Source organism: Oculina patagonica, chromosome 10, assembly GCF_052425735.1.
Source record: "Oculina patagonica isolate OP01 chromosome 10, crgOcupat, whole genome shotgun sequence".
NCBI classification, from domain to species: Eukaryota; Metazoa; Cnidaria; class Anthozoa; order Scleractinia; family Oculinidae; genus Oculina; species Oculina patagonica.
Genome location: NC_135767.1, coordinates 2,451,426 through 2,472,345, shown reverse-complemented (window position 1 = coordinate 2,472,345; position 20,920 = coordinate 2,451,426). Strand labels below are relative to the sequence as shown.

The 20,920-nt window shown below is 38.8% G+C and overlaps 2 protein-coding genes across 3 annotated transcripts; both read right to left on the bottom strand.

Moving 5' to 3' along the window:
- Positions 1-684: 684 nt before the first annotated feature.
- Positions 685-14,942, bottom strand: LOC144628596 (fibronectin type III domain-containing protein-like). 2 transcript variants are annotated; one of them, XM_078486713.1, is made up of 10 exons: positions 14,820-14,942; positions 13,142-13,224; positions 12,247-12,537; positions 11,326-11,652; positions 10,229-10,331; positions 9,091-9,299; positions 4,416-4,557; positions 3,762-3,892; positions 2,235-2,387; positions 685-1,647 (listed from the first exon to the last, which is right to left on the bottom strand). In XM_078486713.1, exons 2-10 carry the CDS (start codon positions 13,200-13,202, stop codon positions 875-877), a joined length of 2,190 nt encoding a protein of 729 aa, XP_078342839.1. In that variant the 5' UTR covers positions 13,203-13,224; positions 14,820-14,942; the 3' UTR covers positions 685-874. The 2 variants fall into 2 exon arrangements, with proteins under 2 accessions (XP_078342839.1, XP_078342840.1); XM_078486714.1 differs by lacking the exon at positions 14,820-14,942 and adding an exon at positions 14,054-14,275.
- Positions 14,943-15,986: 1,044 nt separating this feature from the next.
- Positions 15,987-17,544, bottom strand: LOC144628811 (TNF receptor-associated factor 6-like). The gene is made up of 2 exons (XM_078486926.1): positions 17,072-17,544; positions 15,987-16,491 (listed from the first exon to the last, which is right to left on the bottom strand). The coding sequence occupies exons 1-2, from the start codon at positions 17,542-17,544 to the stop codon at positions 15,987-15,989; spliced, it is 978 nt and encodes a 325-aa protein (XP_078343052.1).
- Positions 17,545-20,920: the final 3,376 nt, after the last annotated feature.

Below are 20,920 nucleotides of genomic sequence, written 5' to 3'. Positions count from 1 at the left end.
GACCTTGTGGTTGTGGACAGCGCGAGCATGGGTACCTGTCCTAACTCAAGTTTCGCGAGTGTCTAAGAATAACACCAACAAGTCCCTCAATTTCAAAATGCTGTAAAGAAGTAAACTCGTTAATAGTGGAATTGGGCAACAGTAAATTTTTCAATTACTAGTGCAATATTCAAATTATTATTTTTAAAATAATTATTCAATAAACACAAAACAAACAGTACTACATGAAAGTACTGTTCAATAGCTTTCATGTGAAAAATAGCACACTCGACATTCTCACAGAGCCACCTTGTATGGCATGACTAACAGTATCAATGGCTTTCAAATGAATGACTTAAAGTTAAAACCACCTTGAACTGTATAACAAAAAGTAATTTTGGACAGCTTTTATCCACCTCGTCAAAAGCTAGCCCACCATGTACCACATGAAAGCACTGCTCAGTAGCTTTCAATTGAATGGTCACACACTAGGGTTTCACCCACATAGTTAAAAGTTAGAACAACCTTGTACAGCATAATAAACTGTACCACATAAAAGTACTGCCAAATAGTTTTCATTTGAATGACTACAAATTAGAGTTTCATTCCCAGACTTGAATGAGTAAAAAACCAATAACGTAAGAATTTGCTCTGCTGGGATCTTAAATAATCCTTGAAATTTGTACACATTGCTAATTTGCTTTTACCAAACATTGTTTACGGCCCTGTTGATTTTGTGACCTTACTTATATCTTAGGTATAAGATAAAATCGCGTCAAATAAAAAATATACACACTATTAACATATATTATTCTAATTGAAAACATCACTCAAAGATATTTTTTTAAAAAAAAAATCGTCGTTTTCTTGGCTGGAACAGATCTTCTTCGAAGCTTCATAACTTGCTTGAGCAGCTATTGTCTTCTGTATCCTCGCTACACTCGGGCGGTGTTTTGCTTGCTTGTACAACTGGTTCACTAAGGCTTTGTTCTGCCATTGGAACATAATACTCAGGAGGAGGGGAGCTGGGCTCTGCTTGTTCGCTTAAACCGACTTTTTCCGCCATGGGTTGATAATAGTCCGGAGACGAAGGTGACCCTTTTGTTTCTGTGCCTGGTTTAAGATTCTCTGCCATCGGTTCGTAATACTTGGGCGAAGAAGGGCTGGACTTATCTGTTTTTTTCACATTAGTCGCTTCATTCTCCATGGGAACGTAATCTTTAGGCACTGTATTACTATCATTAAGCACGTCATCGCGTAAACCACCTTCCATTGGTTCATAAAACGCTTTCCCAGGCCCTCCTATCTTCCCAGTCGACGCGGTATTGCCTGGTGGCTTATTGGTGTCATTTACAAGCTCTAGATATTCAGGTGGCTTATCCGGGTTATCATATTCGGGACCATTATCCAAGGGCCTAAAATCTAACTTCTCATACAGCCCACTATCATTTAGGTCCTGCTCCGGATCAAGTGGTTCGTAACTAGGGACCCCTGCTGTTGATGGGTCAAGGGCTTGGTATTGAGGGACGGGTGGGAGAGTGGCACGTCTTCTCATCCCGTTCTTTCCCGTCACCCCCGAGGGAGCTGTCGTTGGTAGTGATGGATTACTTTGCAAATCATCGCATATGTCGTTATAATGTGATGCGTCCTCCGCGGGTCTCGGCCTCTCTACAAAACAAGAAAAAACGACTATGGTTAAATGTAGCTGACACAATAACAGATCTGGCTGCGATGTCTGATTGGTCAGAAGCTATTGGGTTTTGCACCTGTATATGTCCGCCTCGATGAAATTGAAGTCATTTCATAAAAGCGATAGCCAAACATTCATTTACAAGTGTTTTAGCAAAATCCCATGTGAATCCGCGGTCGAAACGACCTTTTTATTTAATAATATGAAAACTGTGTGAGTTGGAAACCCTCTACTGGTATTTCGGAGGCGCAGTGGCCAATGTGCTAGACTACGATGGAATGAGCGAGTTCGATCCCTAGCCCCCAAGTCGGGGACATTGTGTGGTGTAAAGACACAATTCTCACAGTGCCTCTCTACACTGTGATGACTAGCATTCCATCTAGGGAGAGTAGAAACACCCCTTACTGTCTGATCACTTAATGCCATAGAAACCGGGATACGTTCTGGCAGTTAAGGCCACTTCCAAACTACGTCTCGTGTTTGCATCGCCCTGTGTAAAGTATTATTGTAGTTGGAACCGATTTCTTTTAAATCCCACGGCAAGTTTATACCAGTAACTACCCACCTTCACGTCTTCGCGCCTTTCGTCGTTTATAACAAATTATGAGAATAATAACCGAGACAATTAACAGAACACCGAGTACAGCTGTGATAATAATCCACAGTAACTTCTGTGAATCAACTCCACTTTGTGAACTTGGGCCATTGGTGGGTGGGTCTGCAACAAAAAACAACGACAACAATTACAGTTAAACAAAATAAACAAAGTTGCCAAGAGTTAAATTTCATTAAAATTAATTGTCAATTTTCAGTTCGCAGATTTTATAAATCTTGTACACGACAAAATAGAAATCGAACGTTACATATCTGTCTTATCCGACAGTCATAAATCCTTTCTAGAAAAGTGGTCGAGTTTCAAGAATTAAAGCATGCATAATTATCACATTATTTTGCAAAGATAACGTATCACGTTTACCGTAGTATGCACAATAAACCGTGGAAGACGTAATGTATAGAAAGCAATATTTGTATTTAGCTAAGTATTATGTAAGTATAGTTAGAGTTATATGTAATGTGTTGTAAGTAGCGTAGCGTAGTGCAACAAAATTGTAGTAAAAGCGATGTTTTGTAAGAAGAAGTCTTACTATAAGCGATGTTTGCAAGTACGTAGTTTAATTGTAAGTAGGTAATTTAATCGATTGTAAGTAATGTAATTAATGTAAACAAGGCCGTAACTAGCAAGAGGCAAGACGAGGCACTTGCCTCGTCTTGATTTTAACCCAAAATTAAAAACAAAATGTGATTAGTTGGGGAAACAATCCCCAGCTGAACAACATTGAGTTTTTTCAAGAAATACCCTATTAAAAAAATTAAGAAAGAGCTTCCGAGCTTCTAGTTTTTGAAATTTTCTGGAGGGCATGTCCCCAGAACCTCCTAGCAAGATCTTGCCTCGTCTATGCCAAAGGTCTGGTTACGGCCCTGATGTAAAGCTATTGTAAGTTTCATGTAAGGTATGTAAGCAATTGTCAGTAATGTACTGTAAGTAATGTTTTTGTGCGTTTGTGATAATCAATAAATTAAATTTGAAAAAAAGAGTTAAAGAGAGCTGAACTCATATTGACAACCACTCAGTCGCGTTCAGAAGAAGATGAGAGCGTACGAGGCAATGTGCAAGCAGAATCCTTCATCGACTCTCGTGGGAATTTGAGATGTGAGTAGCCAAGAGCTTATGAAAATCGATGACAGCACTTGAAGAGTTGATATCCAAACGAAGGCAAGTAAGCTTTCTCAGGGTTACTTGCGTAATCGTCACCTGCGATCAGACGTTCTTTTCTTTTTCGTCGCGGAAAAAAGAAACGCCTGATCTCAGAGTGTGCGAGCACGGGCGCGAGAGAGATTCACGTGGCATGAGGAGACGCGTTGCGCGTCACATCCCTTGTGCGCAAATAATTTTAACGCTAGCATCCTAGCCCACTCGACTGACACTGAGAAAAGTGTGGGACTACTTGTAGTCTAAGAGCAAAAGTTAGAGCTCTCAGCTTCTCTTGCTCTTGTTTAACCCCCGCTTTATGTTTGCTTCTCACAGACCCACCTTCAACATGAACCCAAGTGGAAGTCACGCTCATTCCCTGATCATTTTCCGCGACGCACTGGAACACAGCCTCGTGCCAGCTCTCCACATTTGTTAGCTGGAGAATATTCTTCTGTAATTTTACTCCAGAGCTGCGTAGAAACAAAAATTCTCAAAGCAATATCCAAGATTATCTTTAGACAAGAGGAATTTATAAAATAAAAGCTAATTATAAGTCACGCAGAAAAATAAAAGGAGAGTCAGAATTATTAATCCTCAATATGTTCGAATTGTTCACATTGGGGAAGATTATAATAGGACAATAAACACAGACTTTGATTTGATCCGTTGAAACAAAAAATGCAAATAACATTTTGCAACAGTTGGTAACAATTTCTTCCTTCTTGGAATAAAAGTTCTTTGCTTTCAAAGCCCGCGGTCTACTGCAAATCCGCGAATCTCACTGGTTCCCTAGTCGTTGACTATTTAACAACACGACCGTGCTCGCGTTGATTTGAAAGGGAAATGATTGCATACCGGTACCTTAAAAGGAAATGCTATCCTTAAAGGAGTCTAGTCAGCCACAACGTTGTTTTTGTTTAAGCGATATTCAACTTGATGGTAAAATAAACTCGGGCTCGTATCCCAGTTGTCAACTGTTTTCGTTAAACTTACTCTGAAACGTCAATTTTGCGTCCATTTCTAAACCAGCGGTACTGAGGACGAGACACACCTGTCGCCAGACACACCAGTGACATTGTTTCAGATCTCGTTGCTGATGTATCCGGGGGCAGCTTTACCATCCATTTGGGTGAAGCTAAAAAGTAAAAAAAACATTGTTGGAACTAAATAACACGAAAATCTTGTCTGAAACTCCTTAAAGCGTACGTGATATTGCTGTGGTATAAGTGTCTAATTCACAGGCGTGATTCGTGCCTGACACATTACACGTCATTTATCAACGTAATTTGTGCGTAACTACCCTGCGTGATTTGTGCGTGATTCACGGCGTGATTTGGATGTGTAGAGGTTTGTTTGAGTTCATGCTGGATGATAAAAATGCCTGTCGACGATCAGCTATGAATCGCGCGCGATTAATTTTGACCATGATTGTAATACACGATTTTCGCGACTTTTGCAGACCAAAGAAAGGATATTACAAGCACGAACGGGGCGCACAGTTTAACGAAACATAAATTTAAAGTGCTACTATGACCAAAATTTTTGTTTTTCTTTTCGTCTTTTTCTTAAGTCAATTTGTTCAATAAGGCTAAATTTAACTAGCGCGCTAGAATTTAGAACGTTGCGAGCGATATAAGCCTTGAAATAGCTTGCCGAAAATCGTGGAAAACCCGTCCGCCATTACTCGGACGTCTAAAGTGAGCCAGCGACTGTACTGAAAAGCGGATTTACGCATGAGTTGGTTCGTGACGTCATATGCGCATCGTCGCTTCGAGCTTCGAGTGTTCCAAGAGAGAATATACTGAGAATTAACAGGGTTACAGTATAAAAGATATTTCTTCGACAAATTCTTCGTCTAGTTTGCCCGGTGGCGAAACCGAAGAGAGCCGCAACGAAGAGACATTGCAATTTAGCGGTATCGTTTCTTATAATGAGAATTTAAAGCCGTTTTCCGTCGGTCTAAAGGGCAATGTTTGTATGCAAATACTTCAATATTTATTTCATTCGATGAGGTTTTGGCGCTGTATGCCTACAACGAAGCACCGATCGAAGAAGCCTCGAAGAACGAAGAGGAACGGCGATTCATGGACTACGTACGTTTGAATACATGGTATGATGAGAACAACGTAATTGAATAGTTAGGATAAAATGTCTGCAATGTTTGAATTAATAGAGCTGCAAATACATGTAGGTTGCCGGCTATTGCCGTTTGCGAAGGATTGAAATGATCTTAACTGTTGTTTTCATTATTGTAATCTATCATACACGCCATGGGCATAAAATCTATCTCAGCTGTTTATTCCGAAAAAAAGCTTTATAAACATGAAATAATGTAAAATTTATACAGAAAAATTAAAGTCAACAAGATGGTGCAGGTGATCAATGGATTTAGTTCCTTGAGTTTTGTACAGTTTTACCTTCCTTGACTACAATACAGGTAATAAACCTTTTTAAAACTAAGTGTTTTAATGGGTAATAACACTTCAGACATCCAGCTTCAGCCAGCATTCAGTATTCCTGTTTCTTTAAATAAGAAAACCATTTGAATGCTGTATAGAGTCCTTCACTCTATTTACTGATGTTATGAAACTGGCCCACAAGTAGCAGCAAAACTGGGTAGAAGTAGTTTTTCTTATTCATTTCACCCATTTGTTTTCCTCTTGGCCCTGTGATCTTGTTTTAGTTATTTTTATCACAACATGGGAACAAGTAAATAATGTTAAGGGTTTAAAGTTTAAAGTTCATAAACGGGAACACCTGCATGGACCTCGAACAAACACTGGGACCTTGAACAAACGTTTCCAGTTTTGAACTGGCATTTAAATGAAGCCCGCATTGAGTCGGGGTCTGGCGTCTACTCAAGAAAATATGGTATCATATGCAATATGACAGTGGCTCTTTCTAGAGAATATCACTGGCAGTACATTGTGCATCTGCAGTATGTGTATGTAATTGAGAGTTCAATTTTGGGACTAATCTTGTGTCAACTTAATGTGACTGTAAACAAGCCAGCTCCGAGTACCACCCTAAATAAACAGACACCCTATTGGAGACAGTTTTCTCCTTTCATAAGGGGTTAATTCCCATAAATGTGCTTCAAAATTGCTCCCTTGATGCAAAAAGGCAAAGTCTGCATGCAAGCCTACTTGCCCATCAGGCCAAAGCATATCTTGGTTTAAGTAGGATTAAGCAACCTGGATGAGATGGAAGTACAATTGCATCACAGGTTTAACCTCCCCACTCCCCCCACATACATGTAATGACGCTGTTCTTGGCTCACACCTGAACAGCTTGATTCAGAGTCTTGCACACTGACCATTAGGTCACCGCACCTAAATCAATACAACTACCCCATTATTATGACAACATTTTTATGTATGGTACAGGTTTGACTGTATTTGTTGTAGGCTTCGCAGTTCGTGTATACTCTTTAAATAAATACATATATAATAGTTGCAAGGGTCCTGTGTGACCTCATAATTACCCCCTTGTTACAAAAAGGCAAGGTCTGCATGCAAGTCTAGTTGCCCATCAAGCAAGCTTATCCTGGCTAAGTAGGATTAAGCAACTAGGAGTACTTCTACTTCCCCCTGGATGAGATGCAAGTATAAGTTTATCGAAGGTTTACCCCCCCCCCCCCCTCGTCAAGCCATCAATTTGCCAGTTCCCATTCTACACTTGGAGAGGAGGCACCATGAGAGTAGTCTTGTCCAAGAACAAACACAATGACACCAGTAAGAGTTCACACCTGAACCGCTTGATCCAGAGTCCGACAACTTACACTCAAAACATTTTTATTTATGGTACAGATTTGACTGTACTTGTGTTAGAGAAATTATGATGGATCAGCAGCTCAGGAGTTCTCTGGCACTCTCACATGATTTATTGTTGGCTACTACATTCTCAAATTATGAACAAAAAGAGCATGCCAAAAAATAAATATATTGCAAACTCAAAATAAAGTGTAGCTAGGATATCAACAGTGCTCTGTTGCACACAGCATAAGTGATTGGCACAGGTCATAATTATAGCTCATGGCCCCTGTTGTACTTAAATATAATAAAGATTTACTGAGTAAAATCCGGATAGCATGTATGTCTCTGAGACAGGCTAACAGTGTTCTATCCTGAGACTACTTCTCAGAAAATGTTTATGAAATACTATTCTAAGTGCACAATGAAGTACAGTTCTACTGTAGTGTTTTACATTGCATGGCAGAAATAAACAAGTGACCAACACTGAAGACGTGCTGGTGAGTTGACTGCAGAGTATACAGAGGACTACAATGGAAACATTCTCAGTACATATAATCAGTAAAAAGATATTGCTAAGCTTTGCATCCTTCTTTCACATAATGTACCGCCTCGTGCGAATTTCTTTAAGTTTATTTGTACAATAGAGGATATAATTCAGAAACATACAGGCCGATTTGCCCAAAAATTACCTTTTTTGACATGAAGTATTTACAATTAATTTAAAAATGACTATTCTAGAACGCGAGCGCTTGAGCAACAGAAGTAAATTACGCCACTCACCCAATGTTTTGCTTCTAAGAAGTAGCGAATACAGTAATCTCACTGTAGATAATTCGAAGCGTTTTATTCTATTCACTTCCCTTGGATAGTTGAAGAAGTTTACCTCACAATGGTTGCAGGGAGAAATATCTATAAAGCATTTCCAAGAGTACAAGTTTCCCTCAAAGTTATCAGACGATCTATTATTCATCTTGCGTGGTTCGGGCGAGTTAAGATGTCTCGAAATTCCGCCTCTTGAGTTGTTTTCTGCCACTATGTTGTGCAAAAGTGACCTGGAGATGCCTTGAAGTATGTTTAAAAAACATTTGCGCAGTAGATACGGCTTCTACATCACTGCTGGAAAACAGATAATCTACCAAAATCGTTTAAAAAACAATGTACCATTATTGTCTCATCTTATAGCTAAATTACGATATACAGAATCTATTGAACGAGGAATAGCCAAAAAGAACAACAGACTTAACATACATGAAGGGAAGTGGAAGCCGTTGCTTAATGTTTAATGAATTGAAAAATTGCAACTGTACCGCTGGAAAAATTTATTGTAAGTTATTATATTTATTTTTATTTTATTTTATCGTATTTATCTTTTTTTTTGTTTTTGTTTTAGTGTGTATAAGTCGTATATTTTTATCTTTCTATAAGAGTGATGTAATGTATTGAAGTAAAACGTTTGTGATGTAGTCAGTAGTGTCAATCGATGTATGTAAGATGTAAAATGAAAATAAAGATTAAAAAAAAAAAAAAAAAAAAAAAAAAAAATCACTACAGATTAAAAAGAAAACCAATGTTTTTCCAGATCGGTCACTCCAGCCTTCGAAGCAGCCATTTTGTTGATGCGCATATGACGTCAGCATGCTCTCGCCCCAACTAGTTCCAGATCTCTATTTGGTCCTCGGACATTTTTGAATCTAGTAATGGCGGCAAGCCAAAGCCGAAGTTTACGCGTGAAATAAGTGGTCTTCCAATTCGAATTTGAACTTAAAATTTGGCAAGGTTACTATTTAATGTAAGTACTTTCAAAAACCGAAGAGAAAAGGGAAGGTAAAATTTTGATCATAGTACCACTTTAAGGGAAATAAATCTCATCCTTAAATACAAGTAGAGCTTTTGTAAGATCTTTATTTTCAAACCTTTCACAGTTAGATAAGTAGCCACCGATACACGTTTTAAGCTTCTGGACTGAGATGAGTAAGCTGTACAAGTGTAATTTCCCTGGTGTTCCTTGGTTACTTTCTTGATAACCAAAAGCCTGTTGAAGTGCTCTGCTGGAAGGTAAAAGCCGTCGTCATCATCTTCAATCTTTTCTCCATCTTTTCGCCATATTATGTACGGTTCAGGCCTTGGAAGAAAATGTAATTTGTGTTGGTCCTGATTAACTGGGGTGAGGGTAGTGCGTGAGGCCTCACGGTTAGGCGATTTGAAAAGTGTCCGTTGAGAAAGTTGTGACATTCTACGGTCAGCCTTCCTCGGCTTCACGTTACGCTGTTCAGATTATTTTATCTGTGTATTTAATTGCTACTTTTGTTTTCTTTTGTAGAATTGTTGTAAACCTTAAAACCCCAAAGGTGGCCCATGGCATCGGTTGAGGGTACACGGTCCCTATTTTTTCTCATAGCGGTTTTTAGGGTTTACGTGTCCGTCCGTGGTGCATGAAAGCTATCAGGTATATTTTCTATTCATCATTTTTGTATCATATTAATGTGTCAATAAATGCTTATCTTGGGCTTGGCTAACCAACGCGTCAATGCCTGATAGCGGTGTTGTGTGTTTGATTGTGTAGTGAAGGCAAAATAAAGATTCATATAATATTGTCAAATTCCGAAGATAAGTCCCCCTTGCCACCTCCCAAAAGAAAGTCCCCCACCAAAAAAATAACCCCCACCCAAAATTTAAAATTCTAATTTTTTTTTAATTTTTTACTTCTTAAAAGAAGTAAAAAATCCTTCCGATAGCAAGCCCTAGCTCCCAAATATAAGTTTATGGGCTTATTTGTAGCCAAACGTCATTAACTTTTCCGATTATAAGTCCCCTTTTGTGATGCTTGCTTTGTATTTTACGTCGCTAGATTATGTTCAGATACTTGTAATGTTTGTTTAACGACTGTACGACTTCATATCGTAAAGTTTATAGAGTTCTGCCAAGTGGTGTTCTCGTAATCATCTAAAGTTTGTCAGATGCAGTAAACCCAAACACCAACCCTCTGTACCAAGGCCCTTTCCAAAACTGAATAACGAACAACTTGGTAAAATTACATCAAAGCATTCTTACTTTGCCACAGCTAAACAATAAAGCTCCTTCTCATATCCTTCTCGAGCTTCCTCTTGTGGCTTCGGTGCGAAGTAAATTGTAGGTGCAGTGAATCCTGTGGATTCTAATCAGCAGGAGATATAATGCTTAGGTTAAAATACCATAAGAATAACAGATCATATATCAAGTGAATTGATAATGTCAGCGATGATACAAACTCTTGTTAAGTACATATCTTCTCAGTAAATTAAACTGCGAGTTCGAGGTTTTTATCGGAGCGAGCAGTCTAAGGCCCCGTCCACACTGACCCGGGTAAATTTGAAAACGCATCTTTTTTTCTCCGGTTAGGCCAACCGTCCACACTGAAACGGCGTTTTCGGTCACCGAAAACGGAGCTTTTCAAAAAACGTTCACAAATGAGCGTTTGGACTTGGAGCGTGAAATAGTGTATTTTTATATTTTATTGTAAATAATTTTAGAGGGCCACTGGTTTGTTAGTATTTTTTATGTTATTTTAGTGCTACCCTCGTTAAATAAAGACTTTACTTTTACTTTTACTTACTAATGAAGCGTATCGTTTTCAAATTTACCCGGGTTAATGTGGACGGAAAACATTTTACGCGGCGTTTTCAAATTTACCCGGGTCAGTGTGGACGGGGCCTAACTGTTTAAGCATAACTCAGTAGTTGTTCTATTAAACACAGAATGTTGATAAAACGGATTTATTGATGGTTTTGGTTAACGCTTTTCGACCTCAATGCCGACAACAATGCCGTGCGCACTCCGAGAGCCTACAATCGATCAATAGCAGGTGCCCGTGCAACCAATCAGATTGCGAGTTTTGAACTGTACGTTATGCTATTACTTGATTATTTCTCTTAATTGTCAAATCATATTGAAAAATAGGACCAGCTTGATGTGTTATAAACCATTTTTGCAATGAAATTAGGAATAACCCAAAAGGAACAAAAATGAGATTTAAACCAAAAAGAAACAAAGGAGGTTATGACCGGAAAAGATTGCCGGAGACAGCAAATTTAATTCTTTTTTTAAGCAGGAGCCCATGCAGTGTTGACTATCCGTGACACAGCACCCTTAAAACACACACGCACACCTACCATTCCCGTGCACGCTGAAATTGACAGTATGAGAGTACTTCTTCTCTGAACCTAATGACATCTCACACTGTATTCCACCCACGTCGTTCACTTTGTTAACATCCTGTCCTGTCACAAACATGACCACAAGTGTCCCATCTAATGTCACCGCTATTCGCTCGCCTTCGATAAGAGGAACAAATTCGCTGGGGTCCGCTGGGGAGCTAAATGCGCCCCAGCGATACGTGACACCGTAGCTCGGTGAGTGACTTGGACACGGAATTTCAACGGGTTTTCCAAGCGTGACTGGAGCGACTTTGTTGTTTGCGTAGTAAAAATTGCCTGCAACTGAAACGTAAAACGATTAAAGGTGAGTATGGATATCAACCTCGTCCCCACGGTCTCTCTCTCCCCGTCCCCCAGAGCTCTTGGGGGGAGGCCCTGGGAACGAGGTTGTATGGATACTGAATAAAAAAAGAGATTAAAGAAAGGGACCGGGAAACAAGAAGTTCTGGGTTTAAATTTGCGTTGTGTTAATGGCAGTTTTTCAGAACTACTGGTTAATTAAACGCTCTTTCTGTGAGAAAATTTAATTTAAACTGTTTTCACTTTTAAAGACGTACTTTTCCCACGAGGGTCTCGGCAAGTTCTTCATAGTGAACAAAGTAAACTGCCTCTGCTTGAAACTCAACTGAAAAGGTTGCGTTCAAAGATAACGATGCCAAAAAAAATTGAAGATGGAGCGTTGTTAAAATTTGGGAAAAAAAAGTTATGAATAGAAAAAGTAAAATTTAACCGTTCAAAATAATTGAAAATTACGAATTGTAACCACCGAAAGCCCACTCCCAGTTAAAAAGTGTTAAGTCAGCGCTTCTGCATGCATTGCCTGCCGGTACCGTGATCCTGAAGTCTACATTCTTTGAAATTGAAAAAAAAACTTACCTGAAACAAGGACCTGTATTTTTCTGCTAAAGTCCTCTCCAAAACCGTTTTCCACAAAACACTGATATGTTCCATTATTCGTGTGGTTGAGAAATTTCCCTTCCAAGGCACCAGACTTTAACAGTCGATACTGTTTCCCATACTCAATGTCGCGGCCATTGTGTTCCCATCTGTGCCTTAAGGGACTGGAACCGGATGCTTTGCATGGAAGACGGAACCCAGACACTGACGGGACATCTCCAGGCAGAGTTAAGTCGTAAGACAGGAAATCCCTAATGACTGGCGGCTCACCTAATAAAGAAACAATTTTAAGACGTTATTCAGTTTGTTTTTAAAAGAAGGTTTCCATCAGTTAACAGACTGACACGTACACGACGGTCTGCTCAATAGCTTTTATTTGAATGGTCACACACTAGGGTTTTACTCACAGGCTTAAAGTTAGAACCACCTTGTACAGCATAATAAACATACCACATGAAAGTACCTGCACCTAGTGGTCACACACTAGGGTTTCATTCACAGACTTAAAAGTTACAACCACCTTTTACAGCATAATAAACATACCACATAAAAGTACTGCTCAATAGTTTTCATTTGAATGGTCACACACTAGGGTTTCATCCACAGGCTTAAAAGTTAGAGCTACCTAGTACAGCATAATAAACATACCACTTGAAAGTACTGCTCAATAACTTTCATTTGAATGGTCACACACTAGGGTTTTATCCACGAATTTTAAAGTTAGAACCAACTTGTACAGCATAATAAACAGTACCACATGAAATTACTGCTCGATAGCTTTCATTTGAATGGTCACACACTAAGGTTCTATCCGATGATAAAACGCATTATAATTAACTCCTAAGTGCAGAAGAGATAAAACTACCTCACTAACCTGATAAAGTGTTGTGAATCCCGTGAACAAAAATTATCCAAGCGAGCCATCCCCACAACATCGTTCAAAAAATATGCCAATTCCTAATATAATATGAAATAGGAAAAGTTAACAATGAAAAACAGTAATTTCTCTCGTTTCAAAAGCTGAAGATTTGACGCGATTCAAGAACAGAGTCTCGCGATTCCAGACCCACGCGCGAGGAATGAGAAAGACTGAAATCATTACAATTTATAAGCTTGAAACTATGGATTCTATTTTCAAGCTGGTTACTCGAAAGTGCCTCCAATTTTAGTTAAACTTTGTGATTGAAAGAAGCTTGGGTAAGTGAAATTCGTCTATAGCTTGTAACCAGCCACGCGCGAGAATACGCCGCGCGCGCACTCCACGAAACGCGCAGCTTGTACACAGCTGTATCGGGCGTAGAAGAGGATTTGAAAACTTTTTTGCTTAATATTATAAACAAATAATTTCTAGATCTGTACTCGAAACGAAAGTATAATTGTGCAAAGTATAATCTACATATGAAGGACGCTATTAACCAATTTTTATATGTTTTCGGCGCTATAACCTACGAGAGCGAGCGACCAAAACAAATGTTTGAAATTCACGCAAAATCTCGCCTCCCTCTGTTTGGATTAAAACTTGACAGCAAAAGGACGCCTTTGTACATAACAACGGCAGCAAATATGCGCTTAAGTCAAAATGTTGGATTTCAAAATGCTATGTTGCAAACAAAAATTTAAATTACTGTAAAAATGAGTTCAACACTGTCCAAATACGGGTATGCATAAGACAAAATCCATCTCCCTTTTGTACATTTGAATCGCTACAGCGACGACTGATTCATGTAGCTAAAATTTACTCTGTTAGTACAAAATAAGAATGCACGTTAAGTCAATCGAAACTTACCGCTTACTGGTACTTAATCCCTCTAAAGACAAGTTTTCGAGATCTTAGAATAAAATATATTTTTGTATCACAAACCGACGGCGTGACATAAACCGCATAATGTTTGGCCGAGAATATTTTTCAGCTGGTAATTTCCATGGCTACCGGCTATTTTATCAAGCTTCTGGTTGATTCATCGAACAACAACAAGCAGCACAGTTCATAGAGCTACAAAGCTCATATAGGCCGCCATGTTAGGCGAAACTGCTCAATAGTAATAGGTTGTTATCTACCATTCTGTCGTCATTTCTCGTTACATTTTAATGAATTTTGCCGCCGTACTTTTATAAATCATTAATTGTTTCTTTATAAACATTGACAAAAATGATAGATTGGAGAGTTGGCGTGAAATAGCAAGAGTTGTTTGTTCACTCCAAAAGTTTGACTTGAATATAAAGAATATTTCACTACGAAGTTGCGATAATTTACACAGCGCTTAATGTCGGTTTTACAACAAGACAGCGCCGGTACACGCCATTTTCTACCGAAATGTTTTCGCTGTTTTTCTGTATCAGATATTATCATATCTATGTGTATTTTGCATCTAAAAGTTAAACGTGTTTCAAGGCAAGTTAAAGATTTTGTGTGGCGATGGTCCCATTTTTCGTCCGCTACATAAATACGTATTCAGTATTCAGAAACCAAACCGCAGCTTGCCCGTATCGGAATAAATAACTACAAGGGTCTCTTGTAGTCAAGTAAACTTAGAAAAACATAAAACATTTACCTTATGAGTTGAAATTCTCCAGAAGTGAGGTCTCGCGGAGCAAAGGAACACAAAAAAGGGAATGCTTCTCTAAAGTTGCCGTTCAGTTTAGAGGTCAACTACGATAAGTTTAAACAGGGTTTATTATGCAACGGGACAATAAAAAGGATTTGATTGTTCTGAGCATGAGGGAACACAAAAGAATTAACATAAGAAAGCATTTGTAATATCTAAAATTAACCGCGTGTTATGTCATTGAATTAGTTCTATCCAACTCTACATGTCTCTACTGAAAAGAGGGCAAAGATATAGCATATACAACGGATCTTGCCCGGCCGAAGCCGAATCGATCTCCAGCGCGGGCTTCCAAATTCCCATTCGACTCTCTCTCCTCCGCAGAGGCCTCTTTCGTGTTTCGTACGGGCTGGGAAATGGGGAGAGGTGAAAAGTAAGCGCGCGGAGCCTGGAGAGAATCAAAACGAAAGCGCGCGGGGGACGGAGAAGAGAGCATTCGACTTCAGACATTCAATTTCTGGCGCACCGGCGCTGGTATCCCGTCCCATAGTCGGCGAGAGGTTTTTGGCGGGATGCGAATAGCCCCGCATCAAAGATATATATAAAAAAAATCTGGAGCATTTTTTGGACTTTCCAAGGCCGGTAAACAGCAAGCCACAACTTTTAATGCAAAAAGCAGTGTCAAAGAATACCCAGGTTGGTATAGTAAAAAGCAGCTAATAAACGTTTGTTACAATATATATTTGTCAGTTTTGGGTTTTGGTGTTCGTGGACTGCGTGAAACTGACATCGTTAAAAAAAAATACTTCGCTCAGGAAGAATGGGGGAAAGTGAGACGGATATAATGCGAACGATAAAAATTGCAACATATGAGAACACTAAAACACGGCGAAAACTTGCCTTTGACTATATTGAATTCAGTATGGAGTAGTAGAAAGTGAGAAGCACAGAACTTGTTAGTAAGTTTGATGGATGATTTCTCACACTTTCAAGCAAAACTACAATCATTGACCTAGAGATACTTTTTCGGCAATTCACAGTCTATCGTTACAGAATTAACAAATGTTCAAAACATAGACTTATGCAAGATACGCCAAGACTGAGAAACACATCACGGACCGTGTAGATCTCAATCTTGATTTCACGAAATGCGCGGAGACTCAACATATCAGATCACGCACGGGTGATCTCAATCTTCACCATCATTATGTCATTCTTTGTGTACCGTACACCACAGACTTGCTGAATAGGAGCGAATTCTTCAAAGCCATACCCTTGGCTGTGACTGTTGCTTGCTGTTGGTTTCTGAAATGCCGACAAACTTGGCTTGGCCAGTATAATTCCACTGATATCATCGCGAAACTCAGCACCGCTCTGATCCAATATGGATAGAGTGATCCTACCAGCGAATGGCCAAGCCAAGATGTCGTCATTTTCGCTCTCCATCATCTGAACGAACAACCTCACGTATTTACCGACACTGCCATGCACACCGTTAAGGTACAACAACATACGGAGCTTATATCCGTAAAGATGGGTGTAAATCGGAGGGCTGTACAAGGCTGTTATCACTCCATTTATTGCATCGTGGTGATACTGAGAGAAGTTATGGATTTTCCAGATGAAGATTCCATTACAGGCACGGCCCTCGGTTAACAATGCATCTGGGGGACTGGACCTGAGAATGATAAACACCTTTTAAATCACTGCTCCTTTGTTATTGACATGCTTAGCCCCAGCCCACTTTGAAATTTTGTTGGTTAAAACATGTTCCATTCTTGTTGGAGGGTATGGATGGTTAGATGTCAATGGTAATTATTGGTAAAGTTTTGCGCCATTTTTTAGCTTAAATTCAATTCAGTTCAATTGTTTATTAAAAACAAACGTCACACAGTCTAACGACTGAATTACATACGTTACAAGAGATATAGTCTTAAAATATCATGAAAAAATGAAAACCAATTTAATTTGACTAAATATACAAGCTTTCAGGAGAAGAAAAGATGTTTTAATTAAAATTAGGATACATATACATGGCTGTTTTAAAAGACTTCTCAGTTTAAACCGATGTCCGGTAGACTGGGATATTAAACGGTCTCTTACTTCTAAGATTGTGCTTGTCAGCTGCAACTTTACAAATTAAAGTCCTTATGCCTCGGGAAAATAAACTCTCACTAACTGTCTATTAAAACTATGTAATTATCAAGGCTGGCACTCCATTGCAAGGACATATGACATATGCATTCTGCGACACTTGCCTGTTATGGAACTGATTACAGACAGATAACCGCTGTTCCTGTTCAAGTACTGTGCATGTATGCTCGACTGCCCGATCTTGACCGTTTGTCTCCTGAATGGGGTAGCGGAATCCACTGGCCTGTATAGCATCAGTCTGCTCGCTTTTAAGCTGTAGCCCTGACCTAATCGGAACCTGCTCTGAAAGGCCCCCTCCCGTAGCCTGGCCGCTACAAAGATCAAACTCCTGGCAAGGGTAGTAATGGACATCAGTGGAAGATCCCCGAAGCGCAGTCAGCTCTACTAACTTAGAGGGATACCATGATGTAGAATTGGTCCGAGTTTCCTGATCTCGGGGCTGTTGTGGAATCTGCCCTTCATGCTGTCCTCTCTCCTCAGTGGGATGACAGACTGTACTAGCACCCACTCCCTGCTGACAGAAAGAGAGTTTTCTAGGTACAATGGTAGTAAAGTTGAATCTTCTGTAAACAGACATCCTTGTTCATTCAGTATCTATATACTAGACGTTTTTGCTTGCACTTATTCTTGCGTCGCTGGTAAAAACTTGGCTTAAAGGTAAATATGTTATCCGCTAAAGGTGTGTACGAGGAAAAGGTTATACTGACTTAGTACATACCTCTGTCTCTGTTAACAACAGCTCATTATCAATGGGACATCTTGGGTAGTCTTCCCTTAAAATATATAAACCAAAATTCAAGACGTTTATAATTGTACACATGGGTTACTAAGGAAACTGTTATATTCTCACAAGCCACTTTAAAAAAAGGGATAAAAAACTTGTAATATTTGACCTGAATCTAAAGATGACAGTTTCGCCTATTTATTAACATTAACCTCTACGGCGCCGCTTTTTTCACTTGTGAGTTATTGTAACGTAGTAAATTGTAGGTGAAGAATGTCGAAATAAAACTTTTATATCGAGAACGAAGTTTCGCTCGAGAAAATGTAATTGAAGTTCTGTATTTGTATTTTAGTTTGTTTGATGACTTGCTAATTTAGTTTGTTGAAGATTTTTATAAGCATTTCCGAATTTTAAGTTTCTACGAAGGAAGCCCAATAATTCTTTAATTTAGCTATTTCCTTGTCCAAGTAGACTATTTACACACATATCGGTGAGACAAACTGACTGCTAGCCGAGTTTAAGTCCGCGACCAGAAAATTCACAAACTGAAATGCAACTGCATCGTTCTCAGCAAAGATACATCCATAAATTTTATTGGCAAAGTTTCTTGCCACCAGTTATGTTGTATATCAAATCTTAAGGAAGTAATTCGACATTGGATTCCCATACAAGGACTGTATAATGTTTGTTTGCACTATATTTCCACAAGCTTAAAAAATGTCGTGCGAAATTCCCTGCCAAAAAAATGTTAATTCGTTTTTTGCCAAATTCTTGGCGATTAAAAAATAGGGCGACAAACCGAAGCAGAGTAATACAGGCTAAAGCGATATTTAGTCCGCTGAACAAAATCTTTCATCACGAAAAACCGTTTGTACTGGTGTTGTTATCTACAAAAGAAGTCCAGTTATTTATCCATTTATTTCACAGGCCCGCACTCTTTATTATAGTGTTAGTGCCCATATGGAAAAGATAAACTTAAAGATAAAACATGAAGTAAGCACAAAAAGACTAACCGGAAAAATCGTCAATAATTTAACAATAATAAAATAGTCTTAATTAAAATTCGATTCTTGCCTAAAGTTCTAACACTCACTGTTCTACCGCCGGCCGCTCGTCAAGTCCTTCTGAACTGCCATGTACGACAAAGGAAGAAGAACTCTTAGACGGTCTCATGGATATCGGCTGATGAAATCCGTTTCGACGGACGAAAAGAAAACAATTGCGAACTTTAAAATCTCTCTTGATCACCGGATTTCCACAAACCAGGAGCAGGACTGATTTGTACCCCCTTGTGCCTCATAATGCCCTAACTAAGGTTATTGTTTCCCTTTTCAACGATAAGCACATGTGCACAACGTACGCACTACACGTGCACTTCGTAATAAAGAGGCTTTCCGATTGGTGCCATCAGTCCGTCAAGTTTGCTTTGCGGCTTTCGGCGATTTTATGAAACAATTGTCTACGTACCTGTTCACGTAAGAACAATTTAAAAGAGTGTAACGGCTTCGTAATTACATTTGTTCTTTGCGTCATCAAACCACTTGATGACGTCATTACAACAATTTGAAAGACAGTTTCAAGGAAACATTCTCAAGTGTATGAGAATTAATGGCTTTCTTAATTGGATGTTTTTAGCATATTGTATTATGAAGATGACTTGTTTATTTAGTGTTTGTTTTCTAGTTTGAAATATCTACAAACATGTCTAAACATTGTACTTTTATTGTAGTAAAAGGGCAAACATAGCCATACACATATAAAGTGTGAGCTACCATTAAATTAAGCGCTTGCCTTTTAGTTTTATTGTAAGTTTCCCTTCCGCTTTTGTTCTTTTGTCTTTGGAAGTAGTTATTGTTTCTGTATTTTTTCCTTTTGATCCTGAATATTCATTTTGTTAGTACTCATTTTCATGCTGTTATTACCCACCATTGGCGGTCATATTTTTCTTTACACTTTGTAAGCATGTATAATATCTACACTTTTTTCACTTCTTTGTAACTTACTATCAATGTCGCACATCATGTCCATTAATTTTGTGTCGTTTTCTTGAAAGCTATAACTTTTTTGTTCACCGAACGACACGTCATATGAGTCAAGATCTATTTGTGCCAGTCTAACATATATTCAGGGCCGTAACCAGCAAGAGGCAAGACGAGGCACTTGCCTCGTCTAAATTTTTACCCAAAATTATAAACAAAATATGTTTTGTTGGCAAAACAATCCCCAGTTAAACAAGATTGATTTTCTCAAGAATACCTCATGAAAAAACGTCTCCGAAAGAGATTCATAGCTCTAGATTTGAAAATTTTCTGGAGAGCATGCCCCTAGATCCCTCTAGCAAGATCTTGCCTCGTCTATGGCAAAGGTCTGGTTACGGCCATGATATTTAATTGTATTAAATGTGATATTAGATGTGGTCTTTTTTTAACGTAACCTGCTTCGACATATTCCTTTGCACTGTTTTCAATGATATTGCTTTTTCATTTGCCTCACAGTTAACAAGCGTTTCCCGCCGCCGGTTAAGTTCGACTTGACCGGCGGGAAAAAACCCAAACGTTTCCTATTCAAGAGCGAATCCTGTTAGTATGGACTCGATAAAAAAAAATATGCGATTTAATCATGCAGGAACATGATATAGATGTAAAGTGAAGTGAATACTTTATTTATAATTACCCTCGGATCTTAGTGTAGCTTGTTAACACTGCTTTTAACATAACTAATATCTCCGAGCATTTCAACAGTAAAACGGTACAACGGGCAAAGACCAAACCACAACACAGGGAACTTCATGCCCTACTCTTTACGACGAGTGTTGGAGTTGGATATTAACCAAATATTTACTTATAGATTTCTGCTATTTTTCTCCAAAAGGACTAGTTATCTCACACTGAATATTTTTTTGGCGGGTATTTCCCCACCGGGAAGTACTATTCCCTATAGCTACACCGGCATAAGATTGATTGGTCGCGTGAATGAGCTGGACAAAGTATAACAAAAAGCTACAAAACCTTCAACATTTATTTTATGGTTTAAAAGAATAACAAAACTCACAGCAGTTTCTGCTTCGTTAGCGTCATATATACACGCACTGCAAGTTCGGATCAATTAACTTGAAGTCATATTCAACTCACTGTTCAACTGATTACTAAAACAAGCCAAGAAATGTGGATAATATTATTACGTTGACATTGATATATTGTCTATTATTTAGACTAGCATATGAGCTTGA